General features: G+C 40.1%; 1 protein-coding gene across 1 annotated transcript in view; it reads left to right on the forward strand.

The window, feature by feature from the left end:
• TTLL5 (tubulin tyrosine ligase like 5) overlaps positions 1-25,982 on the forward strand; it is a gene marked incomplete in the record, with an annotated part of 5,893,562 nt that overhangs the window by 633,655 nt on the left and 5,233,925 nt on the right. Inside the window, 1 exon segment of the mRNA XM_044073865.1 lies at positions 22,954-23,036. Coding sequence (XP_043929800.1) covers positions 22,954-23,036 — 83 coding nt within the window.

Here is a 25,982-nt window from a genome sequence, read left to right on the forward strand (position 1 = left end):
AGATTCATTCCACTAGAGCTACCGCCACTTACTTTTTTTTGAGGGGGTGGCAACCAAGGATATTTTGGAGGCAGCTACTTGGAGTTCAGTGCATACTTTCTCTAGGCATTATCACCTGCCTTGGCCATCCTCCCATACCTCTGCTTTGGGATTCGACTGCAGCAATGTGAGATGAAGAACATAGTACAGTTTTGTACCTACCATAAATGTAGATGTTGATCCACATTGCTGCAGTCCAACCTCCTCCTTCCCTCTGTAGTTAGAGGTGGTTGTGTGGGTTGAGTTGTAATTATTGTGTATATAGTATATTTTGGTTGTTTGTTTGCTGTCTTGTGGTTTTGACCTTTATTTTTAGGGTCTTCTGACATCTGGGGCAAGAAAAGACTGAGGATATGATGTCGGTCATGCGCATTTTGTACCTGGGACGTGATGTCCAGTCAAATGCGCCCCCTCTGACCGACAACTCTCTTTGATATTCGGACCGACCAAGTGTAAGGACTGCAGCAATGTGGATCTTCGAATATCTACATTTATGGTAGGTACAAAACTGTACTTTTCTGGGTTAGTAATGAGTGGGGAGACATACAGTAAGGTAGGTAATCAGTAGGGTTTAGCTGTGGTTTCTATAGATGTTCATCGTGCATACAGCTGCAGTCATCACACTTGGGTTATCCTGCCATCAGGCGGGTCCTTGGTCGGCCGAATTCCAAAGTCTAGGTCCGGCGTCGGTTGTCGTCCCTTCTTCCCTGACGTCAGTGTGGCAGGGGTATAAAAGAGGCAGCCGATGCCATTTTCTTCTGTCTTTCTTGCCGTGCAGTGCCCGAAGCAGAAGCAGTTCGCAAGTGCCGGTCGGCCAGCTCCTGAGATTTACGAACAGTATTTCAGCCGAAGTCTTCTTTAAAGCTAAGTACCCCATTGGGGAAACTTTTCTTGCCTCAGATCGATGTCAGACAAAGTTAATAATTGCATTTCTTGTGGGAAGCAAATACCGCATAAGGATTTTCACTCTTTCTGTATACCTTGCTTAAGGCCAGACCACGACGTCTTGGCCTGCCGTTTTTGTGCTAGGTTCAACAAGCACACTATTAAGCGCCGGGCGGAGTTCGCCCTTCACTATTTTGGCAAAAAATTTAATTATATCATGTCGTCGGATACACCGACACCAGTTTTAGGTAAAAGACGCAAAGACAAGGACCGACATCCGAGGTCTGCACCGAGTACTGAGATCACACTTAGGCTGACTACCGGTTCTCAGCGAGGCGCCTACACAGCCCCTGACTACCGATGAAACTATTTTACCGGTGACTTCAGTACCCGAGGTCGCAGGTTCCTCTGTCTCCATTCCCACTGCATATACCGACACCACTCTTGGCGGGGAAACCGAAAATTTAGTGAGGCTTGCCATTTCTGAAGGCGTCTTCAGGCCTACCACCTTCTCTATTAAATCCTTCACTAAATCTAAAGCTGCAATGAAAACTAAAAAACAGGGGCCTCAGACCTCCTCTCAAGGCCCCATGCCTAAAAACAGATGCTTAAAATGGCTGAGGATTTGATCACTCTCATCAGGGGTTCTCAACCCCCCTCAGACAAAAGACCCAGATTGGAGGAAGACTACCCTTCCTCAGACCAGGCTTCTATTACCTCAGACCATTCTGAGGACCAGGATTACGCCTATTCCCCTTTGGAAGACTCTGATGCTGAGGAGTCTATTCCCTCAGTCCCCCCCCACCCCCTGAGGACTACTCTTTTGGGGAAACCCTGCATACATTGAGAGAGCACTTCCACTGGGAAGGCCAAGATTACTCAGATTCCAAGAAAAGGCTCAGGGAATTTCTACTGCTGCCCCAGCATAGGCCCCTGGCTATCTCTCCTGTTTTAGATATTTTGGATGACGTGTACGCAGAAGCCAGTCTTAATCCAGACTCTTTACCTCCAGCCCCTGTTAAACCAGACAGGTATTACCGGGTTCCTGATTCTCACCAGTTCCTTTATAAAAGCCATACTGCTGACCCAGAAACAATTTCACAGGGTCCCAAGGGGATTAAGGCCTCTACTGCTAAAAAACCTTTACCTTCTGAGAGAGATTCTAGAGCATTAGAAAGGTGGGGGGGAAAGGTGTATACATCAGCCACTTAACCATGAGGGCATTAAACTGTCAATTTCATATGTTAAAGTACCAACAGTTTTTGTTATCTCAGCTGAAAAGCCAAATGACACAAACAGAACAACCAGATTTGAAAGAGTTGCAGGATTTGTTGCATGGAGCAGAGCAAGTGGGTAAACATACCTTGCAGTGTGGTTTTGATGCTTTAGAGGCCTCATGTAGAGCTGCTGTCACGGGGTCTGTCATACGTAGACATGCTTGGCTCAAAGAGCAATCCTTACCAGATCATGTCAAAGCAAAGTTATTAGATGCACCACTTCAAAAAGATGTATTGTTCGGTGTTAAAGCTGAGGAGGTCCTAAGGAAAATGGAGGAAAAAGCGAAATCTATGCAAAAAGTTAAAGATTTCTTGCAGGTGCAACCCCCACGCTTCAGCAGAAACTGACCTTCAAAAAATTGGTCCTTTTCCAGCCATGGACAGACCTCAAAGGGGCAGATACAGACGCCACCCAAGGGGTAGAGGACAACCTCAAGGATCTTACAGAGCTTAGACAGTGGCAAGCACCAACCCCAAGAGGTGGAGAAGGTAGACCACAGTCATTTAGAAAACAGACACAATGACTTCCCCCTATGCCTGCCAAACAAAGCTATAATGGCAGCACCTTTGGGCGGAAAACTGGCATTATTTTCAAAAAACTGGCACATTGTAACAAAAGACAAATGGATTCTGAACATTACAGACCGAGGCTACAGGTTCCATTTTCACACCCTTCCAAAAATGACAGGCTTGCCAAACCTGCCACAAAATCAATGGGCAGAGGCACAAAGACAAATTTCCGCTCTCATGGATATGAAAGCAATTCAAGAGGTACCTGCAAAAGAACAAGGTCAAGGTTTTTATTCCAGACTATTTCTGGTACCAAGGAAGGACAAATATTGGAGACCCATCTTAGACCTATCTATCCTAAACACATATCTAGAGGTACCAAAATTCAAGATGCTCACATTACAGCAGCTTCTTCCCATGCTGGGCAAGGAGTCTTGGCTGGTAACGTTGGACCTCAAGGAGGCATACCTGCATGTCCCTATCAGACAAGATTGCAAAAGATACCTCAGATTTCATGCAGGTTCAACCCATTACCAATTCTCTGCATTGCCCTTTGGCTTATCTGCTGCACCCAGAGTGTTTACGAAATGCCTGGCATCAGTAATTGCCTTCTGCAGACATCAAGGAATACAAATCTACCCATATCTGGACGACTGCCTGATCCAAGTGGACAGCAAGGACATTCTATTGCAGCATCTGGCGTTTGTAATAAAACTGTTAATCTACCTGGGATACACAGTGAACAAAAAGAAATCAAAACTAATACCTTCTCAACAGATAATTTTCCTGGGTGCCAGCTTAAATACAACAACCCAGATGGCCTACCTCCCGTCAGACAAGCAAGGGCAACTGTATCAATACTTAACAAAATGGCAACTTCAACCATACTAACTGCAAGGAAAGTCCTGCAGGCTCTGGGGTCCATGGCATCTTGCATCCTACTAATACCATGTGCAAAGCTGCATATGAGGAAACTACAATGGTACCTAAAAAACTTATGGTCTCAACACAGCCACAGCTTGGAGACAATTATACTACTCATTCCATGTCTTCAAAAGGAATTTTTGTGGTGGGCTCAAGCATGCCAAAGAAACACAGGCCTCCCTTTCTGTTTACCTCAAGCAACTCAAATCATCACAACAGACGCCTCAGACTACGCCTGGGGAGCACACATGGCAGATCAGTGCATTCAGGGAAAATGGTCCCAAAAAGAGAAGCACCTACACATCAACCAAAAGGAGATGCTAGCCGTGCAAAATGCTCTTATGACCTTCAAAGACCTACTGCATCCAGGCCAGCTATTAATAAGGACAGACAACGCCACAGTCATGTGGTACATAAACAAACAGGGGGGAACTCATTCATACCCCCTGTGCAGGCAAGCCATGACCCTGTGGAACACAGCACTGGAATTACAAATTCAACTACAGGCACAATTCCTGCCAGGGAAGGTAAACTCATTGGCAGACAACTTAAGCAGAAATATGACAGACCCACACAAATGGAAGTTGCATCCTCAAGTCTTCTCAAAGATAACTCAGGCATGGGGACAGCCAGACATAGATCTATTTGCTACCCACAGAAATTACCAGTTGAAAAAATTCTGTTCAAGGACCTATCATCCACAGGCCTGGAAAGTGGACGCACTGTCTTTCAATTGGACAACATTGACGGTCTATGCCTTCCCGCCTCTTCCTCTACTGACCAAAGTTCTATTAAAAGCCAGAGCAGAGAGGCCGCAAATGATTCTCATTGCTCCAGACTGGCCACGACAGCACTGGTATCCTCTCCTAAAGAGCCTGTCACACTCACCACCATGGATCCTACCTCTACTTCCTCTTCTGTTGTCCCAGCACAACTACAAAACCCTTCACAGCCAGCTCAAAGCCTTAAATCTAGCTGCATGGAGAATACCTTAATTTCCCAACAGACTCTTCTCTCCAAGGAGGTGCAGGATGTCATCTTGGAGGCCAGGAGACCCTCTACTAGAAAAACCTACTCCGCCAAATGGAAACAATTTTGTTCCTGGAATCAAGAAAAGGGCCAGAATCCTTGGGTGATAAATATACCTCAAATTTTACAGTACCTAGCTGAGATGTTAAACAGTGGCCTTTCCTTTTCCTCCATCAAGATCCACGCTTCAGCCATTTCTGCACAATACAATACAGATCCTCCTTTATTCTCACATCCTGTATTAAGGCAGTTCCTCAGAGGGGCAAAAAATATAAAGCCCCCACGGAAACCACCAGTCTCAGCTTGGGACCTCAACTTCGTCTTGTGAAAGCTGACCCTGCCTCCCTTTGAGCCAGCTTCTTCAACAGAGCTACAATACCTGTCGTGGAAAACAGCCTTCCTTCTGGCTATTACCTTGGCACGCAGGGTTTCGGAGCTACAGGCCCTCATGGCTGTGCAACCATTCATCATTTTCCATCAGGACAGGGTTTCCTTACGAACCAACTCTACCTTCATGCCAAAGGTAGTGTCCAGTGTAGCTTTGAATCAGACTATTCATTTACCTACCTTTTATCCAAATCCACAGAACAAAGGAGAGAGGCTACTACATTCCTTGGACATTCACAGGCAACTTCGTTATTACTTGGACAGAACAAAGTCATTCAGGAAATCCCGGCTCTTTGTGTCCTATGCTACAGGGTGCTCAAGGAAAGGCTATTTCCAAACAGACTATTTCAAAATGGATAGCCCACTGCATACGCTTTTGTTATTCATTTCATGGAAAATCAGTGCCTGTATACATCAGATCCCACTCCACCAGGGCTACAGCTATCTCTGCAGCTTTCCTCAGGGGGGTCCCTACCAAGGACATTTTGGAAGCAGCTACTTGGAGTTCAGTGCACACTTTCTCCAAGCACTACCACCTTCCACTATACTCAAAATCTAGAGCGGCCTTTGCCACAGCAGTCCTGAAGGGCATACTAGCCCCTCCTAGTTCCGCTTAGTGCCTACCACCCTTACTTAGCTTTGGGATTCTACCCAAGTGTGATGACTGCAGCTGTATGCATGATGAACATAGTACAGTTTTGTACCTACCATAAATGTAGATGTTAGAGTGCTTATACAGCTGCAGTCCATGTTACCCTCCCTCCATCCCCTCTTAGGACAGGCCTTATGACAAGCTCCTTTATCATACAACCTATTTGGGGTATTCCTTTATGGTGTATTTGCTTGCAACTACTGTTTTGATTTATCTACATTGCATGTTTGCATAATATTATGTTTTGCTTTTCTTCTGGGGGCACCTGACATCTGGGGCAAGAAAAACTGAAGAAAATGGCGTCGGCTGCCTCTTTTATACCCCTGCCGCACTGACGTCAGGGAAGAAGCGACAACAACCGACGCCAGACCTAGACTTTGAAATTCGGCCGACTGAGGACCCGCCTGATGGCAGGATAACCCAAGTGTGATAACTGCAGCTGTATGAGCACTCGAACATCTACATTTATGGTAGGTACAAAACTGTACTTTCTGCTTGTTAGGTGGTAGTTTGTTCTATACAAAAGGCCAAGCTTCTGGTGTTTTTTTTAAACAACAGATTGAAGGTCAAATTTTAAGTTGGCATCACTGAGATTCCTAAGAATCAGGGTGTTATTTAATGAAGTCATTTAGAAGAGATTTTTGTTTTGGGAAAATATTTTTGGGGTTAAAAGTAATCATTTTTTTTTTTTTTAGGGTTTAAGTAGGAGATGTGAGTTGTCTAACCAGGATTCTATGGATGTAAAGGATTCATGAGTAATTTTATTCAAGTTTTTGTAGGTTATAGGCTGTGCAGATAAGTGTTGAGTCATCTGCATATTGTACAAGAATGTTGTGTCTGAAAGCAGTGTGTAAATCATTTGTAAATATGTTTAAGAGCAGAGATACAAGTATTGTAGAAACTTGTGGTACTCTGACAGTAATGGAGAGAAATTAGTATTTGTGCTGCTGTCTGACTGTTTGGAATCTTATTTATTTAGGTAACTGTTAAATTAGGAGAGGGAGGAGGGGAACAGACCCAAGGAGGAGAGTTTTAGTAATAGTTTATAGTGAGAGACTGTGTCAAATGCTTTGAACAGGTCTCAAAATAAGGACAATACTAGGTTTCTGGTATTTCTGTTTTTATTAATGGTATCAGCAAAGTGAAGAAAGATATGGTTGAAATGAAAACTGTGCAGTGTGAGGGAGAGAGGATTGCTTATGGTCAGGTACTAAAGTAATTGGAAATTGAAACACTTTTCTAATATTTTAGAAAATGGTGACGATGGCAATTGGTCTGAAGTTGGATATGATAGAACTATAGCTACTATTTTTAGGAATTCAGGAGGAAAGTTTTCTGCAGCATAGCTTGTAGTTTTTAGTTTTAGGAAATATTTTCTTATGGTGGAGGTAGAAATAGGTTTGAGTGAGAAGTGAGCTTCTGTGGGGATTGTTGATGGGGGGTTGTTTGATGGTAGGGATGTCTTTAATAAGTGAGGCTACAGCTTGAATGAAGTATTTGTTCAAGTTATTAGCCAGTGTTGATGAAGTGTCTTCTGTGAAGAGACTGGATTGTTTACTTTGGCCTGGGTTTTGAAGATTTTGGACCAACGATCAACATTTTTTAGGATTTTTTGATGTGCCTGCTGTAAATTATAGTAGAGTTTTTTTGTCATACCTTATACTGTGCTTGGTTTTATTTCTTATCTGTCTGTAGTGCAGAGGTTTTTCCTGGGGTTTGTTGACATGTGATGCTTTCCAGGCCTTGTCTCTAAGTACCATTAGTTGTCTACTGTTTATAGATGGACATGCTGCCGGTTTAAGGTTAGCTATTTTTTTTCACCTGATAAGAGCTTTTTGTTTGGTATATTGGTAAAAGGTTTTGTTAAATTTGAGGGTGGCTTCATCTAAAGGAAGATTTGATTTTTTTTTTAAATATTCCAATTGTATTGCTTGAGAGTGGATATGAAACTATCTACTTTAAAATTGGATATTTACTCGCATTCTTGTATTTGTGATGTTTTACTTGATTGCATACAAGCCTGTTTGCAAAACTGGGCAGGTGGTAACTTAGATTTGTCAGCTAGTGTGCTGTAGTTATAGATATTATTAGATTTAGTTGAGAGACAACTAGAGTAGACACCTTTAGTTGAGGGCATGTTATATCTTGGTGTATTGATGAGCTCAGAGAAACCATACAGAGGTTAATACCAGTAGTGAGAGTATCGGATACAGTTTGGGCCCCAGTCTGTGTTAAGGTCGCCAACAATGATGGTTTCCTGGCATATATTAGTAGATGCTTGGGTTGGTATGTCCTCTGCTGTGCTAACGTTATTGCCAGGGGGAATTTAAGGCTGTGATACATATGGTCTTGTAACAGTGTAGCTTGAGTATGGCAATAAGAATCTCTGCATTATTGAATGAGGAATGCTTTTTCTGACAAAGGGTTATAACATTTGATATATATATATATATATATATATATATATATATATATATATATATAAATAGATAGATATATAGATAGCTATATATATACACACACACACACACATATATATATATATATATATATATATATATATATATATATATATATATGTTGTCTGTTCAAAGGATATTATATCCTGGAGGGAGGATTTTGTAGCCACTTTTCTGTGATACCAAGGATGTCAGGGTTGAACTATTAAATGAAAGGATGCAGTTCATTTTGTTGGTTGAGACCAGATGGCATAATGGCCAAGGTCTTTGCCAGCAATGCAAAAGGTACAAGGTTCAATCCTGATCTTCAACCAATGCCTGTTTGGAGTTTGCACGTTCTCCCCATGTCTCTATGAGGTTCCTCCCACTCTGAAAAATATGCTCAGTGCTTCCATCTCAAACTCGCCTAAGACTGGAGCTGTGGGCAGCAGCACAGACTCTAAATGGTGCCCTGTAGGGGGAAAGAATCAAATAGACCAATTGCTGTGGGCATGTGCTGTGGTACACAGTATCCTCAAAGATAGGAGGACACTGATCATACAACTGCTGTGGCAGGGCTAAGCATTTGATGGTGTAAAATATGGCTGTAGCTGATTCAGTTGTGTGGACTAAAAGTAGTGTAAAATATAGCTCTAGGTGATTTGGTTGTGTTGACTAATGTCACCACAAAGGGCATGGGTGTTTACCACTGCTAAGTGGGTTGAGGACCCAGCTTACTCTGACTTACACCAGGAATATATGTGCCACCGTTGGCCAGTATGTGCCCACCATAAAGCCCAGCAGCCCTGTGTCATTTAACTACCAGCCATCTCATTGTCCTTTGCCCAACTTGGTTTACCTGGGATAGCTCTTTTGAGAGAAAGCTTGACTTAAGACCAATCAACCTGCCAAACATGAACTAAGAATTACCTACACTCACTGTAGGTTCACTGACAGGATGCAGCTTGGAAGTGGCTGACCTGATAGTAAGGAGGAGGTTGGACATGCTCTATATCCATGAGACAAAGTGGAAGGGCAGTGCAGCAAAACCACTTGGCTTGAGATCCAGAGTCTACTACACAGGAGGAGGACAGGCTAGAAATGGTTTGGGAATTGATGTGAGGGAGAAGCTTCAGAAGTCAGTGAGGGATGTCATCAGAATTAGTGACAGACATATGGCAATCAGACTACAGTGTAATAATAGGGCAGTATTAACCTCAGCCTATGCCCCAGAGCAGGGTTGTGATGGTGAGGAAAAGAGTGCATTCATACAGCAGTTGCATGACCTACTAGATAAAGCAGAACAACAGGAATTGGTATTGGTAATGGTGGACCTGAATGCACATATCAGGACAGACAGAAAAGGTTATGAGGACTGCACGAGTCCCCATGGGTGGGGTAACAAGAATAAAGAAAGAGAGGTCATTCTAGACTTCTGTCTGGCAAATGGCTTGATAGTAGCAAACACATGGTTCAGCAAGAGAGATGGTCACAAGATCATATACCAGAGTGACCAACATGCAACCCAGGTAGACTTCCTCCTTGTAAGGAAAGGGGACTTAGGTAGAATCAGTGATAGCAAAGTCATCCCAACTGAAATTGTCAGCCCATAGCATAAATCACTAGTTCCCTTAATCAGCTTCAAACAGAGGTCAGAGAGGGCTCTAAGGTCAACAGAGACCAGGCTAAGACTGGGAAGTTGACTGGAGAAAAAGCAAAACAGTTCAATGAATTATTCAGAGCTGTAGCACCTCAAGAAGAGGAAATATGTGAAGTTGAAGAATGGCAGCGCCTCAAAACAGCATGTGTAAGGGCTACAAAACAGATGTACAGTTGTGTCAAGTATGGAAATATGTTGCATAAGGAAAACTGGTGGTGGAATGCAGAAGTCCAGGAAGTCGTTGAAAGGAGGCTTGCAGGAAAATGTGGGGGATAGAAAAGTTGGGCCAGGTTAGGAAGGAATACTGGTTGTCTAACAAAGAGGCTAAGAGAGGCATTGCAGTAGTAAAGAGCAAGGCTTCAGAGGACTCTGACACCTTCTGGAAAGGGACTCAGTGGATGGCACAAAGAAATTCTATCAGGTTGCAGGGCAAAGACAGAAAGATAAAGAAGATAGTCAGACACCCTTTATAAGGGATGCCAGCAACAATCTGCTCACTAGTCCACAGGACATCAAAGGCAGATAGAAGGATAACTTCCAGCAGCTTCTGAATGAAGAAACCCCCCACAGAAGTGGTGCTACCCCAGACACAGCCAATGATGACAGACAAGGAGAAGGCCACTGTAGAAGGAGTAAGAACAGCACTAAGGAAAATGAAGTCTGGGAGGTCAGCAGGCTCAGATGAGGTCACAGCAGATATATATGATCAAGATGTTGGATGAGATGTGGGAGAAATGTCTCCTGAAGGTACTCATAACAATATGGAAAGAAAGACATATCCCAAATGATTGGAAAATAAGCATACTAGTGCCAGTGTTAAAGAACAAAGGGGACATTCACAACTCCGGGCAACACAGAAGTATCAAACTCTCACACTGCATGATGGTTCTAGAGATGGTGACTGACGAATACACAGAACAGTAGAAAGTAAGATGGGAAATGAAAAATTTGGATTCAGATCAGGATACAGAAGAACTGACGTGATGTTTCCAGTAAGACATCTATTTGAGAAGAAGCTAGAAATGAGGGAAATGTTCAACTGGACATTCCTAGACTTGGAGAAAACATATGGCAATGTCCCAAGAAAGCTGATTGGGCAGTCCTGAGGGGGTTCATTTCCCCAGAAACATTGGTAGAACTAGTGCAGGCTATGTATAAGAAACCAGTGACAAGTAAAAACAGTGTTCAATCTTACAGAGGAGTTCCCAGTAGGAGTGGGTGTGCAGTAGAGTTCATGTCCAAGTCCACTGCTGTTCATACTAGTAGTGACGGACTACAGTAGTAAACAGATTGGAGGGGACAGATCAACAAAGTTGCAGTATGCAGACTCTCAGCAAGAATGGAATGCAAAATTGAATGCACATGAGATGAAAATATGTACAGATAAGACAGTAATACTAGCAGCAAATTTGGGAAATCAGAAGAACATGTGAATTGAGATCAAAGGGAAGAAAGTGGAACAGGTTAACAGCTTCAGGTATCTGGGGGGTGGTTGAGGAGAAGGGAAGTCTAAATGAAGAGGTCAAAGCTAGAATCAGAGGGAGTGCTGCCAACTGGCACAGATTGTCAGGTGTAGTGTATGATAGAAGAATGCCAAAGAAGCTGAAAAGTAAGGTGTAGGAAACACTGGTGTGACCAGTACTACTGTATGGTAGAGAAACTTGGGCATTAAAGGCAGAGCAGATGAGGAAGCTAGAGGTGATTGAAGTACAGTGCCTGAGATGAGTGGTAGAATGTACACTGTGGGACACATGGAGGATTGAGGACATAAGAGCAGAAGCCAGATTAGCTTCAGTTGCAGGAAGGTTCAGAGAGAACAGATTATGGTGGTTCACATGTGCAGAAAAGCAGAAGACAATCTGGTGAAGAATATTTGGGACAGACAGGAAGAAGGTAAGAGGAAATGAGGGTATCCAGCAAAGAGGAGGATGGATTGTTTGAGAGAAGTTCTGCGACAGTCAATATGAGTATTGAAGAAGGCAGGAGTGTAGTATTGAATCAAGAGAGATGGTGACAGTTAACACAACACCCTGACTCCATGTAGAAAAATGGGAAAAAGAGGCTTGATGGTGATACCAATGTGCTCGCTTAGTATTTCTCATAGAGTTGTCTGTAGGGAGTTTTATACTTCCAGAAAATATGTGCACAATTGCTTTTTTCATCCCCATCACACCTCCAACATTTGCTGTGTATTTGAGGAAAAAAATCTTTGGAGTCTAATTGAGGTAAAAAATACCTATGTAAACACTTCTGAGTAAAGATCTTCAATCTTCTTGACTTTGTTGCATATTTGGGAGAGACACATATATCCCCCATCACTTATTTGTGAATTGCTTATCCAGTCTCTCTTTCCAAGCCTTTCTAACCTGCCTAATTGATTCTTATAGTTGTGCAGTATTGTATATGTTCTACAAATTAACCCTTTTTTTAAAGGCAGCTTCTGTTCTCGAGTCCATTAAAAACTCTACCAGTGTTGGTCCTTCAGTCAGGATCTTCCTATAAATTTCTGTTTGCCTATACGCTGATGTCGATCCTTGCTAGGGAAGGCAATTTCTAGCTTGCAGTCCTAATAAATTCTTTTGCCTTTTCCCATTCTGTCACATTCCCCCTCTAATTATTTCCTCTCAACTTGTTTTTTTGCCAGTTTTCTCAAATAAATTCCAAATCCCTCTTGCCTATTATCTGTATCCCTAACTGCAGTCGTCCCTATTAGCAGAATCTCCTTTCTCCATTCTCATGTTGGCTTAGTTCTTAGAATACTTTCTGCTACTTTATGAATATAATACTCTGTATGGTTACTGTTGTTCTTAAGGATCTAGTAACCCAAACACACAGTTCTAAAAACTATTCCAAACCAAAGACACTGAAGCAGGAGAACCCAAAAGCTAGACAGTAAATACAACTGAACGCTTTCGTCTTTATTGTTAAGACTTCTTCAGAGTCAGCTTCTTAAGGATCTGCAACAAAAATCCCAGTCTCTCCTTGTTTCTTGAGTTCCCCCATGTCATCATTATCCCTTTATACTTTGAATTATAGCTTATTGCTTGTGCTATGTATAGGAGCCTTAACTGTGTAAATACCCCTTCAAATCAGGTAATCTTAAACATCTTTGTTCTATTGGAAGAATTCTTGTTTTCCCACTTGATTCTTGCCATCTTCCCCTCCCAGATAAAATCTTTTAGCTCTTTAATTGCTATTCACAACTTCTTTGTTTGATGAAAAATATGCCTGATTTGTGTATAAAAGTGAAGGGGCTAAAAGCATTTTAACTGCTTATATCTTGCTGTCCATATGCATAAACCATAGCTTCCAGTTTCTCAATTTTTGCATTATCTTTTGTTTAGTCTTTTCTCACATATCCTTAGCTGCCACAACAGAATCTTTTTTAATCCATACTCCCAAGTTCTTCATTTTATCATGTCCCCATATATATGGATACTGCTGAACCAATTCATTTGTGGGTACATAGTAATCCTGAAAAGACTTGAGAAACTGTCTCAAAATGTTCCACAACACTGGTATGTCCTTTTCTGGTTTTATCCGTTATAAAAGAATATCATCTGCAAATAGAGCCAACTTTTGACTACCATCCCAATTATGTCCCTGACTTTCCGAGTCACATATTTTCTTTACCATTGGTTCTAAATATAACGCAAATAACAAAGGGGAAAGAGGGCACCTCTGCCTGGTTACTCTGCTCAAACAGAAATTATCAGACAGGAACCCACCCACTTTAACGTTTACCTCCAATCCCTCATATATCCTGACATCCCTTCTCTGAGCCAGTGATCAAGGAGTCTCAATCTTCACCACAGACACCAGTGAGGGACATTCACTTGGAACAAAAGTGGATACACACCATATTTTCAGATGCAGCTCTCTGCACCAAGCACAGTTTCCCTTAAGAGCACACAGGGAACATGCTCCTGTCCTGGGGCTAGGCTTTCATCTCTCTCATCAGGCCCCAAATAAGACTCAACATTGACCATAGCTGTAGAGTCGAGTCCTCAACCAAATGTTCCAAGCCATGTCATCCTCTGTGAAACCAGTGCTCCAAGTGGCTGACTCGCAAACGTTTTGAGATTTAATTTTCACACACACACACACACACACACACACACACACACACACACACACACACACACACACACACCTTGTAAAGGCTGGCACAGATTTACTGGCTATGCTCCCTTTGCCCAGACTATAAGGTAGATACTGCCACCAGAATGCTCCAAAGCCAGCTACTCTAAGGCTCTTACAAGGGTACCCAATTATACTGAATGAAATTAATACTAATACAAATGGTAGTGTTTGACCAGTGCAGCAAGGCTTTCAGGAGTGGCTGCAATGTTACCAAATAAATATAAGTACTCTTAAAGGTTAAAATACAAATGGCATATAATTATTTACAAAACTCGAGTTAGCTGTGCTGGCATATGTTACACATCCACTGCCATACTTCTCCTGGCGTAGCTGGCAATACCTCACATCATCACACCTCCTAATCAACGTTATAATTTTATCAGGAAATGCAAATACTTCCATTTCCCTGCTCATAAAATTCCAGCTGTGGTTAAATAATGTTTTTTTAAACAAAAACAATCTTTATTAAATTTTCATGTATGACATAGACAATCTTACATTTATATAAATGAAAATAAACCATAACAACACAATCTCAGTTGCAAACATTATAAATTACAAACTGGTGCCAACACAACTGTAGCAGCAGATATTCTACATCATTTTAATATATCCAGTCATTGTCAGTCAGCCATTACATATTTCTTTCAAATCCTGTCTTCTTTTTAACCTTGTTCCTCCTCTGCATGTATTGATCCATTTCCCATTTTTTCCTATATAATTTGCTCCTACCCTCTTCCAAAGATCCCAGTTCCAGTTGTTTTGTCTGTGCTACTATCTTCGTTACTTCTAGTAAAGTTAGTTTAGACTTTGATTTCCATTTTCTAGTAATCGCTTTTTTGGCAGCCATCATAATTAGACCCAACAAGGTCTTACTGTGTCTAGGCAATTCAGATTCTGTATCATAGCTCAAAATCATTTCCCTAGTTATTCCAAGTTGCTCACCCAACATCTCAGACAGTGCAGACTGCAGATAATATTTAAAGTCTGCCAAGTCATTACACTCCGAGAAAATTTATTCCCAATCACCTCTTTGTTCCCCATCACACCTCCAGCATTTGCTGCCTGCCTGAGGAAAAATTCTTTGGTACCTGCTTGGGTATAAAAATACGTATGTAAAAACTTCCAGGCAAAGATCATAAATCCTACAGATTTTGTTGCATATTTGGGAGATTTACATATATCCCCCATTGTTTCTTTGTGAATTGCTTATCCAGTCTGTCTTCCCAATCCCTTCCTACCCTCCTCTGATTGATTCTTATAGTTATCATGCAATATTTTATATGCTCTACTTATTATTCCTTTCTTAACAGTAACGTCTGTTCTAGATTTTACCAAAAACTCTACCAGTGCTGGTCTTTCATTTAGGACTTGGTTTCTTTCTCTTTGTCTATACTCTAATATCAGTCCTTTATATGGAAGGCAATCTCTAACCTGCAGTCCAAATAAGTTCTTAGCGCCTTCCCAGCCTGTTACCTTTCCCTCTAGTTATTTGCTCCCAATACCTTGGTTCCTTTGCCAGTTTTCTCCCAATATATTCCTGTCCCTTCTTGCCTATTGTCTGTATCTCTAATTGCAGTAATCTCTATCAGCAGAATCTCCATTGTTCATTCCCATATTGCCTTAGTTCCTAGAATACCTTTTGCTACTTTATGAATATAATATTCTGTAGGGTTATTATTATTATTCTCCTTAAAGCTCTGCATCGAAAATCCCAGTCTCTCTGTCACTTAAGCTTCCCCACTGTTTCATCATCATCTCTTTCCATTTGAATTATAGTTTTCTGCTTGTGCTATGTATAGGAGCCTTAACTGTGTTGCTCTTAAATATCCATTCAACTTGGGTAATCGTAACCTGCCCTCTTTTATTGGAAGAATAAGGTTACCCCCCTTGACTGTTGCTATCTTCCCCTTCTGTATAAAATCCTTCAGCTCTTTATTAACTACTATGCACAACTTATCTTCTGGTTGATAAAAATATGCCTGACCTGTGTATAAAACTAATGGGAATAAAAACATTTTAACTGCTTGTATCTTAGCATCGATAACCATGTAACAGAGCATCCATTTCCTCGGTTTTTGTATTATTTTTTGTTTAGTCTCTTCCCACATATCCTTAGCTGCCACACCGGTATCATTTTTAATCCATACTTCTAAATACTTCATTTTCTCATGTCCCCTTAAGTATGGATATTGCTGAACCAATTTTTATGTGGCTAGATAGTTTACTCCTATTGTTTTCATTTTAGCTTCATTAATTTTGTATCCCAAAAATATTTGAAACTGTCTCAGTATGTTCCACAGCACTATAATCTCCCTTTCTGGATTTGTTAAGTATAAAGTAGTGTCCTCTGCAAATAAAGCCAGCTTTTCTTGATGATCATACCAATTATATCCTTGAATTTCTGAGTCCCTTATTTTCTTTGCCAGTTCTAAATATAATACAGATGACAAACCTGAAAGAGGACACCTCTGTCTGATTCTTCTGTTCAAGCAGAGATTATCAGGGAGGACCCCACTCACTTTAATTTTCGCCTCTGATCCCTCATACATCCTTCTAATCAACCTTATAATTTTATCGGGGAATGCAAATGTTTCCATTGTTCTGCTCATAAAGTCCCATCTTGCTCTGTCAAATGCTTTCTCTGCATCAAGACCTACCAACAACGGTGGCATTTTTATGCATTCTGCTTCCCCCGGATCATCACTGTTCTGTTAATGTTGTAAAATATCTCTGCCTCCCCTCCACAAAACCACACTGATCCATATCTATCAATTTTGGTATCAGTTTTACCATTATTTTAGCCATTATAGACATAAATGCTTTATAATCATGATTTAAGATTAAAATGAGCCTGTATGAAGCTGAGTCTGATGGGTCTTTACCCTCTTTAGGTATTACAGCTACCACTTTCTTCCAGGATGTTGGTACTTCTCCTCTTCTTAAAATGCTGTTAAGCAAAACCTTCTAGATTTTTATCAATTTTTCCCTTCCTAGCTTCCAGACTTCCACAGGAATGCCATCTATTCCTGAGGACTTTCCTGTAGATTGGTTCTATATGGCCATTTTTATCTCAGCTCCTCCTGTCCTAACTGTTAGTAATTGAGCCTCCACTACCTCTAGCCTTGGCATATTTAATTCTTCCATAAACATTTCCATTTGTACCTTTTCCTTGATCTCCATATTTCTCTGCTTTATACAGACTTTCATAGAATTTTCAAAATATTACTAATACTTCTGCAGGATCCCTTGTTGTCATCCTTGTTTATAGGGTCCCTAAACTTGGTGACAGCCCTTTCTACTTTCTGTTGCCTGAGTCCTTGTGCTAAAGGTTTTTGCACTCTAAAGTTATCATCAAAAAACAGTTGCTTAACAGCAGTGTTTTTAAACTCATGCATATTATCAATGTGAATCCTATATTTTCTGTTTAGCATTCTGTGGTTGTTGCTCCTCTTCTTGTTATGTGAGAGTCTCCCTCTTTTGCAATACCTTAACATTTGTCAGTCCCTCTAAGTAATTCTTTTTGCTTCTTAACCATATCTCCCTTTCTTTTATTTCTACTTTATTTTTAAATTCCACTTTAATTGTATCCCTCTCCCTAGCTATACTTTCAGAAGACATTTCTGTCTTCTCTAATTACTCCTGAATAATTTCCACTGCTCGTTCCATAAATTCCTCTCTTTTCAACAAATAGGTGGAAAAGTGCCAGTGTCTAATTTACCCTGCATTTTTATTTTAGTTATTATTGGCATGTGATCTGAAATGGTTATTGGGTATATATCAAGACATTTAATTAAATGCACATGTTCCTGTGAAATGTAAATTCTGTCTAGCCTAGCCCAGTTTTTATATCTTGGGGAATAATATGTAAATTCACTCCAAGCTTCTAGTACTGAATTCTCATCTTCCATGTCAAAGATTTTCATAATTTCTTTAAAATATATGTCCTCCTTTGTTATATTTTCCCTTCTGAGCCCCCAGACACATCTTCACTGTTGCAAATCAAATTCCAGTCCCCACCTATAAGTAATATTTCTTGCTGAAAGCTGATTCTTTCTCCCAGAATTTTCTTAAGCTCCATTATAGCAGTTTTCTGTGGATTGTAAATACTTGCCAGTGTAATCCTTCTCGCTTGACAGTAACACATTAGTACTACAAATCTGCCTTTATTATCTTTTATATTTTCTTCTAATATTATTGGAGCTCTTCTTTTCCCTTTCCCAGGTATTCTGCTGAATAACCATCGTGAAAACCCTTCTTTATCAAATTCACGTGTTCAGTTCTCTCCAAGTGTGTTTCCTGGAACATAACTATTTGTACTGTACATTTTTTAATATAGTTCACTACTCTTTTTTTGTATTTATCTGTTAGACCATGAACATTTAAGGACATTATAGAAAGAATCATATTCTTGAGGGATTATTATTCCCACCATTTATATACTTTTTTGTTAAATGTTTTGTTCCAGCTTTAGTGTTACATGCATGCACCATTTGGCAAGTTAATCTTTTATACATTTGTTTATCATCTCCATTTCAGCCTATGTCACATCTTGCAGATTTTTTTTTTGTTTTATTGAAAACCTTCAAACAAAAATACACACACACACACACAATACCCCCTAACATCTATTAACTTAATAACATGAAAAATATGTACGTAATAAGAACAAATGTTCTAAACTGATAGCCACACCCCCAGGCTAGAGACAACCTAAAAGAAAGGTCATTCATGCTAAGACGCAAGATATAGCCTGTCCTTTTAGTAAGTGATGTCTGGTTTTGTCTTACCTTTATAACTGTCCCAGCTAAGAAAACATTAGAATGCTTTCAGTAAACATTTTCTCCAAGCCATTTCTCTTTTATCAGATTGTCTTCTGGTGACATGCAAACCAGACACAAACTGCTAAGGATAAGGTTTACCAGCAAAAAAAACCTTATAATATTCAATGTTCTTTTCCATTTATATGCTTTTGCAGTAAACTTGTTACTGAATAAGTCCAAGGATTAACCTAATCATTTCCCTGTGCAAGCATGAGAAAAAACACACAAATTTTTCCTTTGTCATTCTCTCTTAACTAGACCTTTCCTCTCTCTCCCCCCTTTTTCTCCCCAGATTGCAGTGCCTACTTCTCTTAAACTGTATAAATAAAGAGAGAGAAGGGAGAAAAAGAAAAAAAACAAAACAAAAACACCTGTTTATGTTAGTATCCCTATTACATTAAAAAAGAACTAAGAAAACGTTCATAGCTGTAGAGAAGGAATGAGGTTTAAGAGGCAGGATTTGAATGAGCCATATAATGTTTAATTGGCAATGACTGGATAGATTATAAGTGGTGTATAATGTTTGCAACTACAGTTGTTTGAGTGGTGTCTGTGATATGTAATGTTTGCAACTAAAGTGGTGTCAGTGTTTGTTTTTCAGTTATATAAATGTAAGATTGTCCATGTCATAGGTGAGAATTTAATAAAGATGTTTATTGAAAAAAAAAAGAAAACTTTCATAGCTTGCTAAGAAAGTCATGCAACATTTAAACATTACCATTAAGAAAAAAAAATAGTTTTACTTACAGTTAACTTTCTCCATTCTCCTTCCCTCTCCAAAGTAGTTCTCCAAAGATTAATGACATAATGGAGATCATATGCTTTAGAGTGCCGTATAATTTTAACAGAATCCACCAAAATCCAGTATTTCCAGATCCTCCTGTTCTGCCTTTTCACAAATATAATTATTGCTTTGTAAACTCACATTTATTTGTTTCCAAGTTACTGATTTTATTCCCCAAACATTAATAACGTGAAGTAGGGTTTATGCTTTAAAGTCCCCCACAAGTTTAACAAAGTGCAAGGAAATCTATTATTTTCAGATTTTCTTGTTCTGTCATGTTTTGCAAATATAACTATTGCCTTATCATCCCACAGTTATTGATTTCCAAGTTACTATCTTTAATCCTGTTCATCCCCATCTCCCAAATCCTGTCTGTTTCATTTCCAACATACTCCTGATTCTTCTAGTTAATTCTTATGGTTTCTTCCTTTTCTCAGGCAACTGAAATACAGCCTCAGTCTGTCCCGAGTCTTTATCACCAGAAGAACACAAAGCAGAACCTCCTTCTGACTCGCAGCTAACCCTTTGTTGGACATGCTTTTGTATTTCCCCATTAGCATGTACTTCATCAAAAATTGATTTTGTACGTCCAGGGAAAAACACTTTGAAGATGGCTGGGTACAGCAGTTTGGCTATTACTCCTGCTTTTCAACATTCCCTAAATAATGGAATATATTTACTCCTCGTTTGCCTGCTGTACAGTGACTAATCATCATCACCAACACTCTACTGCCTCCCACTTTTAGCACTTTATCCTTCTGCCACAATTTTGTCAGAATCAACTCCTTCTGCTAGTAAGAGTGCATCTTTACTATTAACTGTCTAGGTTGTTTTCTAGTAACCAGATTTGGAGCGTACTACACATGATGTGTCCTTTCAGTTTTCAGTTTCTGTTGTGAAATACTAGTCCAGTTGCTTATTTGTGCTTTCATAAAATTAATACAGTCTGTTCCATCACACTTCTCTGGTACAGCATAAAATCTCAGGTTTTCCCTATGTGCTATATCCTCCAGCTCTATTATTTTTGAAACATCTCTTCTTGTGCAGTCTCATATTAAGCCAGCCTTCTTCTCATTTCAGCCTCTGGGTTTTGCAATTCTGCCACCTTATCTGAATACCTTTTTAAAGATTCTTCCATTTTTTTCCAGTGTTTTATTGTTTGTGTTGATATACTCCACCAGTGTTTTATTTTAACCAGTTCTGTGTGCAGCTGCTTTTTACTATCCTCTAGGTTACTGGTAGTCCTGTATGGAATGTTTACTGCTTTTTGCTGAACAACTGCAGTACTCCTGTCAGTCTGTTTCTTTCTCACCTTTTGTAGCTGATTATCCTCTGGGTCCTTTATATTTCTTTTTTCCTGGCATCCAGGCAGTGCGCTTACTAGCTAGTTACTGAAATTTACCCAGAAATCTAGGTCCACTGGCCGCCTTTGCTAAGTTTCTGTTTTCAGACTGGAAGAGCCAAAATTAAGCTGTTACTTAATGTGCAACCATCTTGGAAATCCGTCATGTTTAAATAATGTTGAACCTTTGCGTTAATTCTGAATTTTTGTGCTAAATGTATTTGAGTCAGTGTTCAACATTAGGTGTAAGGCCTGAACACATTGCCTTAGACTCTATGAATCCTTATTGTAACTCTGTTGTGGCATTACTGCCTAGTATCTCATTATACTCTGCTACAGATGGGCTTCAATTGTATTTGCAGCTGGTTGGAGGTCTTTGCTTGTTTGAGTTACTGTGGGTGGGAGTACTGTGCATATACACTGTTAACTGTGTGGACAGAGAGAGAGAGAGAGATGCTTGGAATGTGGCACATGGTTAAAACATAAATTGTATAATAAAAGTAATTGCTTATAGTAATAATTGTACCACAATTACATTAACACCTGGGTTAAATTCTGCTTTTCTTAGCTTACGTGTTATGCTAGTACAGCTAATGGTAGACTCAAAGTACCACTTAAGTGTTAGTGCATGTGCATCATACAACTGAACTACGTTATGCATGGTGGTGATATTAACATTTTTAGTGCATGAAGCATCCATTCTGTCATCTTGTCTTTTTTTGCCAGTTCTCTGCTTTTTAAGATGTAGTTTGTTGTATATAACATAATCTTCAGTAGTTAAGACTGTCTAGATTTTCTTTTTAAAGGAAGTTTGCAACCTGAGCAGTGGTTTGTGCACATGTAACATTAAGCAAAGTATTCTAATCTTGACTTTTTTAAAGTTTTCAGTAAAAAGTATAAGTGAAAAGTAATTGTAAAAAATTTTGTAGTGGGTGTGGTGTCATCATTCCCATGTCCTTTTTCTCTTTTTTTTATGCCATTATCACGTCTGCCCTTTAGTTTATCTGTACTTGGCCATTCAGGATGATGGAAGAAAGAGTGACTTTGGGTGGTATAATTCTAAATTTTACAGTATGCAGTGATATCAGAGATGGAATGACATCATTGCTTGCTATACACTGATGAATGTTCATTGATGTCATGGAAAGCATGCATGTCCCATTCATATCCCTAAAGTACTTGATAGCTCCAGGAGGATGGAAGACAGAGTGACTTCAGGTGGCATAATTCTACACTGTACAGTATGTGGTGATGTCACAGAATGCATGATATAATTTCATATTGAAATGATGAGTATGCAGTGATGTTGTGAAAGGCAAGTATGTCCCACCCATATTCCTAAAGCACTTTTGTACCCCTCTGCCAAACATCTGTACCTTTGCTGTCATCTTCTATAAGGTTATTAATCAGCAAACAACCCTCCTATGGAAGCAAGTGTGGGTTAAGGGTACTCATACCTGCTAGCCATGTGACCATTCCAGGTCCTTTCATGAAACCTGGTCACCAGCTGAACAGATGATCACCTTGCCTGTAAACCAGCAGGATGGGTCAGGAAAAAAATGTCTCTTGATTTAGTCAGGAGATGGATTAATGCAGTCACAAGACTGAATGACATATTATTAGCTTAAATCTTTATTTAAACAAAACAATAAAATAATAAAACAGCTGTGGGCTTGCAACAGTTGTCAGGATTTGTACTTATATTTAATCTTCTGCTTCATTGCCATGTTTGAAGATTAATCCAGATTTTGGTTTGACTGTAGTTAATTCCAGTCTCATAGTTTAAAGTGAGTGACATGCTGTATTAGTGAATATTTCAGTTAAAAATGTAAAACAATGCAGAAAATATTCAATTGTTTTATGGGTCCAAAATGTAAAAATGCATTTGTCTAAAAGCATTTAAAGGACAAGCTTTTGTGGCTTTTCAATAGCATCAACACTTGGTGAGAGATCAGCAGTGAATATTTCTAGGAAACTGTTGTACAGATGCATTATAGATACATTGTTGACCTTTCTTTTTGTAATTTGTATTATTATTGCGTTATTCTATGTTTGTACAGCTGCCTATTCAAAGGACAAGGGTCCATGGATTGTCAAGCCAGTGGCATCTTCCAGGGGTCGTGGAGTTTATCTAGTCAGCAATGTGAGTAATGAATGACCGGTAATTATGAACATTAAATTGTTTTAATATGTTGTGGTTAGCTGTTAGTGTCACAGTAATTACTGCAGAAGATAACTGTTAAAATGACACCCCAAACCCATGTGCAAAAATGAGAAAAAGAGATGGATGAATGACATATTGGTAACATATTATTGACATAAATCATTGGGGCCACCTACCCATTGATTGTATAGCTGGCCATTGCCCAATTTCCCATTTTCTTGGGTACCTTGAACTCCTCCTGTCCAGTAGACTTTAGCAAGTCATTTCAGTATTCTGTATTGTGTTGTTGCCCTATTTACTCCAGAGTGTGTCCATTCTCAGTATCCAGTTACTTCCTTCATTCCTCAGTCCACCCATCCTCCTTACATTCTTGACAGCCTCCCACTGCTCACTGCTCACTCCTTGGTTCATATCCTTTCACCTTCAAATCACCAGAGCTGTATTTAGTATTCCAGGGGCAACCTTAACAGCACTTTTCGTAGGAATTAGGTGTGTTCCTTATTCATGAATTTTAGTTTAATAGCTGTATGGAAAGACTGCTGATTATAATGTGAGGGTAAATGTGTTGAAACATGTCTCTCTCTCTCTTTTAACCCTCCGTGTACCATTCAGATAGATATGTATAACACTATACTCACTAGTATATATTGCGGATATATTATTAATAGGTACATAAATAGATAATTGTAACACACTTAAAGCTCCTTAAATCCCGTTTTTTTGGGAAATGAAGACAGTAACATTTTTGGCATTGAAGCTTAGACTCACTTCTTTGCTACCAACTACTCCCCCCTCTCTCAGCCCCAGAGGGTTATTGTCTTACTGACATGTAGCCCTTGATGAGGTTGGTGACAAATGGATGAAGATCAGATGCCTTTTTTTGATGAGGTTGGTTAAGCATTGCACTACTGCTTAATCCTATGCTAGTAGTATGTGAACTTTGTAGTGGTCTGCTGTTTCACCTGTAGCCGACTCCTGCCTTGTGTGTTATGTTATTGGAATTATTCCACATGTTGGTAGACACTTTCCACTGTAGAACATGCATAGTTTGGATGCTGTCAGGTACTCCTCTACAAAAACAAAACCAGTAGTATATGCTGAACAGGATGTCTAGCTTCTTAAGCCTTTGAAGATACAGCCTATCAGGCATTCCATCTGTGAGAATAAAACCAGTAAGATATGCTGAGCAATGTTTGTTTTTTTCAGTCCCTTCGACATAAGGTCCCTGTAAGTGCTTCCTCTATAACAACAGAAAGAAAAAAAACTAAGTTATACTTGAACAGGGTGTCTAGCTTCTTCACTGATTGAAGATATGACAGACAGGCATTAAGGCTACTGTTATATACTTATTTTATTTATTATTTATTTTATTTTATTTTACATTTGTTGACTGGGCTAATTTAACAGGATACATGTCCATTTTCAGTAGAGGCCCGGGGAGAAAAGCTCCAAAATTAAACTAATGTAACAGGAATAAAAAAGCAGTAAAGAAACATAAAACTAAAACCGTTAAATACAATATTGCTGTAGGCTAACATAGTAGAAGCTAGCATCAAAAAGAAAACGTGTGCAGATTTTAGCAATGCAGTAGTTCTAGAAGCATATACCTGAGGTTTAGAGGTTAACATTTGACTTGTAGAAGTGTAGGGAAGAAATGAAAGATTCTAGCTACTTATGTCTGTTCAGAAGTTTACACTTGTATAACATAGTTGATGTTCATCGTGTTTCACTGTTGCAGTCATTGCACTTGGGTTATCCTGCTGGCAGGCTACCCCCAGTCGACCTGAATTCCAAAGTCCTGGTCTGGCGTCAGTTGCTGACGCCTCTTCCCTGACGTCAGTGTGCCAGGGGTATATAAGATGCAGCCGACGCCATTTTCTTCAGTCTTTCTTGCTGCGCAGTGCCCGAAGCAAAAGCAGTTCGCAAGTGCCGGTTGGCCAACTCCTCTGAGATTTTCAAAATTGAATTTCAGATCCGAAGTCTTCAATAAAGCTAAGTACCCCATTGAGGAAACTTTTTCTTGCTCCAGACCGATGTCAGTAAAAGTTAACAATTGTATTTCTTGTCGGAAGCAAATACCTCATAAGGATTTTCATTCTTACTGTATTCCTTGCCTAGGCCCTGACCACGACGTTGCTAGTTGTCGGTTTTGTGCTAGATTTAACCAACGCACTATTAAGCATCGGTACGATTTTGCTTTCCATTACTTTGGCTGAAGGTTTAACTATATAATGCTGTCAGAGCAGCCAACGACCGGAGTTCATAAAAAGCGCAAGGAAAAAGAAAAGGACAGGCATCAGAGGTCCAAAACCGACGACGAAGCCTCTTCTAGGCCAGTTGCCAGTTCTCAGTGAGGTGCTTTCGCAGCCCCTGACACCCGCTACCTCAGAGCCACAGGCCGCCTCAGACTCCCACGCGGAGACAACTAGGCCTCAAGGTATTGGGCCTACAGAAACTATTCCCTCAGATGCGTCCAGAGCCGCTGAGCAGGCATCGGCTTCTGAGGGTGTTTTCAGACCTACACAGCTTTCTATCAAGACCACTTCAGCAACCAAGATAAAGTCTAAAACACCTTTAAAGACAAAGAAACAAGTACAGCATTCTCCTGGACAGTCATCCATGCCTAAGAAACAGATGCTTAAAATGGCCGAGGACCTAATTACTTTGATCAGGGGTTCCCATCCCCTTCCTGATAAAAGGCCTAGGCAGGACACTGACTATGATTCCTCTGATCAGGTTTCTATTTCTTCTGACTCCCCTTCAGAACAGGGATATTCTTTTCCTCCCTATAAGGACTCTGATGCTGAAGAATCTATCCTTTCAGCCTCTCCTTCTGAGGACTATTCTTTTGGGGGAACCCTGCACACCATGAGGGAGCATTTCCACTGGGAGAGCCAAGATTATTCAGAATCCAAGAAAAGGCTC

Source organism: Protopterus annectens, chromosome 6.part0, assembly GCF_019279795.1.
Source record: "Protopterus annectens isolate FY-2018-M chromosome 6.part0, PAN1.0, whole genome shotgun sequence".
NCBI classification, from domain to species: domain Eukaryota; kingdom Metazoa; phylum Chordata; order Ceratodontiformes; family Protopteridae; genus Protopterus; species Protopterus annectens.